The 4,905-nt window shown below is 52.0% G+C and overlaps 1 protein-coding gene across 1 annotated transcript; it reads right to left on the bottom strand.

The window, feature by feature from the left end:
- Positions 1-2,831: 2,831 nt before the first annotated feature.
- Positions 2,832-4,835, bottom strand: LOC103768692 (ephrin type-A receptor 10-like; the record flags this gene model as incomplete). The annotated part of the gene is made up of 2 exons (XM_008935847.1): positions 2,832-3,517; positions 4,771-4,835. Coding segments are annotated over 2 exons (751 nt in total), but the record flags the coding sequence as incomplete, so codon positions are not given.
- Positions 4,836-4,905: the final 70 nt, after the last annotated feature.

Below are 4,905 nucleotides of genomic sequence, written 5' to 3'. Positions count from 1 at the left end.
CCCCCAGCACAAAGCCAGCTCCCACCACGGCTGTCAGGAGTGGAGGGAAATAAATGGAGAAGGAAATAGCTGCAGCACAAATTTACGTTTCTGTCAAAGAAGAGTGGCTGACAGCTATTTTTGGAAACTAGTCTCCATCATATTAATTCAATGTCTGGTTGAAGTTGTCTCATTTGCAGCAAATCTGGCTGGTAAATATTAACCTTGGGCTTTGTTGAAATTCTCCTTGCAGATATTACAAGGGATTGGGTAGGAAAGATGAAGCAGAGAGAGACAACTTCACAGCAAATGTCAGGCAGATCCTCCACATCACAGTTTCATTTACACAAAAGCTATTGCAATGCACCATGACATAAATGGCACGAAGGGGCTACAGCTCTGGGCTGGTAAAATTGAGGATAAAAGTACATCGGTGCCAAGAAGCCTACCAAAACCAAAACAGGGATGGACAGGCGATCATCCACAGCGCATCCGGACTTCTCACTTGCTTGCCATGCATTTGCTGGAAATAGGTTTTAAAATCAGAGTAAGCACAACCCAGCATCTGGCTACAGGTATATATTAGACAAGAAAAGCAGTCTAAATGTATTTACAGTGACAGAACCTCTCCTCTTATTTGAGAGGAGATGTTAAGCAGATGCTAAAGCTGCCCAGTTCCACCCTGGAGATGGCTGCATCTCAGCCACCACTGAAACGACTCGTGAGAAGCGTGCAAGCCCCTGGAAGCCTGTCGGGTGCGCTGGGGCCTCAGCAGGGACGTGGGGGGACACCAAGATGGACAGTAAAAAGGCTTGGCTTGCTCACTGCAGTAATTAGCAGTGCCACAAATCCCATTAATTTTCTTTTCAGCTCTCCTAATTTGTGTGAGGATACAAGCATTCTCTTAGCAGCAGGATGATTTCAGCCCTTAAATCACAGTTACAGGACACCAGCTTTGTGATGTAGCTCAAACAGCTTCACCAAGCCCGCGGGAATAAAGCTCGTTCTTCCTGCAGAGAAGCCCACACTGCCCACACCTCGTGGGCACCACCAGCGCTGCCAACCAGGCACAGCCTGGCCCAGATGCCACAAGAGTTGCCACAGACCGTGGCCAAGAAGTTCCACAGGCAAGATGGATCCAGTGGACTCACACCTGCTGGGCCCTCCAAAGCCACCACCACCGGACCACGGTGGTGGAGGCAGATTTGCTGTGCCCTCACCTGACTGCTGTAACATCCCCATACTCCTGTTGCATCTACCTGCCTCCAGCTCAAGGGCTTTTGTCCTTGCTGAAGAATCTCCACAGCCCTGGATGCTTTCATCAGAAATCTTTTAAAGTTATTCACTTAGCACTATGCTAATGCAAGGCTCTAAAACAAACCAAAAACTTTCAACCCTTAAAAACTATTTTCTGATATTTGACCAGACATCAGACAACGCTCCACAGAGAGTGACTAATGACCTGCTTTCTGTGAGAGAGGGGAAAAACTTAATTATGTCCATTAAATTACTTCAAATATTTTTCCTTAGAGAATATGAATTATTTAAACACAACACAGAGAAACCTGAAACATTAGTGAAAGCCTTCTGGGACTGGCTATGTAAATTCCCACTCGCACAGATGGGGAAAGCATGGCGAGCTGCCACGCAGCCACTGAAGCAGTGAAAAGCACTGAGATTTCCATTCAGTAGTTGCAATAAGGTCTTCTTCTTGAGGAGAGGACCAAGTGAAGGGCCACTACCTGGAGCACCAAAAAAGACCTCCCAGCTCCTGGAGGAAGGCGGCAGAGTTGGCACAGTTTAAATCTGAAAAGCCTCAAGTAGCTCCTGAGGGGCAGACCTGACTCCTGAAGAAAAGCTCGCTGTCCTACCACACCATGGGCCTCAAACCTGGGGCAACTGTATCTGCTTGGGACCTATTTAGCTATCTTCCTCTCAGCCTATTTTCTACCAGCTGAAAAGGGATCATTCTTTCAATCAGGTTGAGACCAGGCATGGGCAGCAAAAGGTCTTTTTAGGGGTATTTCTTACTCTCACACATCCCAGCTGGTGGTCTGACCTCTCCTCTGCCCCAGAGGAGCTCTGCTAAGAGGGCACCCAGGTAATAACCGATGGCAAATTCCACCTCTCAGAGAAGAAAAGCCCCTGGGTGCTGATGGAAGAACAGCTGTTCCTGGGGTAGAAAATGCCCCAGGACCCACTGCTGGCTTCTGCTGGCACCTGACCTGGTGCAGAGACCTGGGACAAGGTCCTGACCATGGCCTGAAGCAGGAAGGTGCCCGAAGGAGGCATCAGCCCAGCACCTCTCCTTTCAGAGGCTCACGCACTCCACGAGCAGAAGCAAAGTAACCTGTACCCTGCACTCAGGTCAGATCCCACACCTGGCCCTCGTCTGCCTTTGAAAGTGAGATCAAAGTGGTCACAGCACCAGGTTCATTAGAGGGATACTCATTAAGGCAGAGGTTATATCCATTTTTACAGCTGTCATTAACCGTAACCTTGCAAGCTATAAAGCCACTGAATTATTGTGTTTAAAGCATGACAATGGGGATATTAACGTTCTAGAGTAATTTTACAGTTACAGAGAATGCTGTGGGAAATGCCTGCTGGTATTCACAGCTTCAGCACCTGTGTCCAGACAACTCTGTGCCACTGAGTGGCTACCCGCAACGTGCCCCGTTCACCCAGCTGCCCCCTTCAGATCCAGGTCTGGCTGCTAGCTGGGGAGCTGCAGCCAGCTAAAACAATCACACTTGTGACAAGAGACCATTCCACTTGTCTGAGCTGTGCTCAGACACCAGGACGACTGGATCAGCCTGGCAGCAACACAGACAAAAGCTGCCAGAGGACACCGACGGCCACGTTTACCTCTGCATCCCCCGTCGCTCTCCTCGAAGCCAGGGCCACACGCACATTTCCCTATGGGGACCAGCCACTCGCCCTCCGCGCTGCAGTGCATCCGGGGGGGGTTATCCACATCCACTTCGGCGTGGGACACACAAGTGCCCTTAACTTCCACCAAGGTGGCGAAGGCCGTCTCTGCCGCCGTGTCCGGGAACACGGCCAGGTTCTGCACCGTGCCGAGGCACTTCTTGTAATAGACCCGCACGGAGACCAGCGCCACGCAGGCGCCCACATCCTGGAAGCCCAGGTGGAAGCCTCTCTTGCTGAGGTGCCCAATCTCCCTCAGCTCGGTGTTCAGCTTCATCTTACGCTCGCCCAGGTCCCCCTGCGTGAAGCTCTCGTCGGCAGCGATGGTGTCGATCTTGGTGTGCTTGCTCTCACGGACGCTGCGGCCCAGGTCAGAGTCCGACTCGACGTAGTACAGGTTGAAGGTCTCCTTGCAGGTGCCCGTCACGCCAGGGATGCTGTTGCAGTCCCGCAGGGTGAACTTCAGCTCGATGAAGATCCTCTGGCCGTCGCGCCTGGCGATCCAGCCCGTCTGCAGCCAGTTGTTCTGGTTTGGCTCCATGACGTTGCAGACCTGGTACGTGCGTATCGGCTTGTAGTTCTCATCCACGCCGCTGATTTCTTCCCACTGGGGAAAGAACACAAAGGGCTGTAGCAGCTCGAGAGCTGCCATGAGCGAGAACCAGCTGCCCCAGCAGGAACACACCCATCAGTATAAATACCAGCACCACGAGCCTCTCCACCTACAGGCCATTATATCATAGGCACTAGAAGTCCTCAGCCCACCAAACCCACAAGCTGTGGAAACGCAGCGGTGCTGCTAGAGCACCTCACAGAGTCACAACCAGAAAGAGGGCACTGGCATCAGACCTTCTATAACAAGAGTCTAGTAGGAACCTGGACACATCACCTGCTGAGAAGCCAGAGCCTTTATCTGCCACACCTTGGACTTTCTGTCCCTAGGAAGGAGCATCTGCACATCACCAGCCACAAAGTGTAATGCCAAGTGGGACTGGGCCACACACAGAAGTCAAAGGTGGCCAAGGAGACGCAACACCAGCCACACTATCACACAGACAGTTATCTTCACAAACAGCAAGCAGCAGCTTCCCTGTGAGAAGAAGTTTTAGATAGAACAGGACAAACCCTTGGACTGCAAGTGAAATGGTATTTCCCCAAAGTTACCAGCAGAGATTCTGATTAGAGAAATGATGATTTCAATCCTCAGAGCCTTAAGGATGACCTGGCAACTTCCCAAAGCAATTCTTTCTGGGGGTAAATTTAAACAACATTGCCAAATCTACCCGAAACAAGAGTTTCTTCTGCAGACTAACAGCTGGGCAATGCAGAGGACTCCAGGATCCATCACTATTCTTTCTGAACAGTTTGTTTCCATTCTGGAAAATGAACCCAAAGCAGCAAGGAACACAACTCCAAGTGCTGTCTCCTGAAAGTAGCTACAGACTCACCCTGGCAGCAAAGTAAGGACCTGATCAAACAAACTCTGCATGATGCAGAGCTCATGCCACCCCCCCCCCAGCCACAGCCTCCTTCCAAGAGCTGGACTAGTCCCCTGGACCTCATGCTGGCATGTAAACTACAACGCAAAGCCTGAAGTGGCTGGTGTTGGTTTGCATATTACAGGGTGGAAAACCGATTTTGAGGAGCCGTTCCACATCAGTCACACCCCTCACACGACCAGCGTCTGCTTCTCCTTCTGCTGGGCGCTGGCGCTGGCCAGCGCGCCCACCCCCATCCCCCCGCGGCTCCAGGAGCCCCCAGGGCTGCCAGCCCCTCCACCGGCTCCACGAGTGGGCTGCAAACACCGCGGAGCACCAAAGGCACACCAGACCAGGGGCACGGTCCCACCGCCGCACTTACCCCGTTTGACGGGTGCGAGGTCCAGCCCAGCTCCGCCTGCGATTCCTTTGAGTCCAGCAGGACAACTGCAGGGAAGACCGCACGTTAGAAAGCAAACGCCAGTAAATATCCACGCGTTGGGAAGCTCGGCGCCAT

The sequence above is a fragment of the Merops nubicus genome, unplaced genomic scaffold, assembly GCF_000691845.1.
Source record: "Merops nubicus isolate BGI_N331 unplaced genomic scaffold, ASM69184v1 scaffold27022, whole genome shotgun sequence".
Classification (NCBI taxonomy): domain Eukaryota; kingdom Metazoa; phylum Chordata; class Aves; order Coraciiformes; family Meropidae; genus Merops; species Merops nubicus.
The sequence above is the reverse complement of the archived record's forward strand: the minus strand, read 5'-3'. Positions and strand labels throughout refer to the sequence as shown.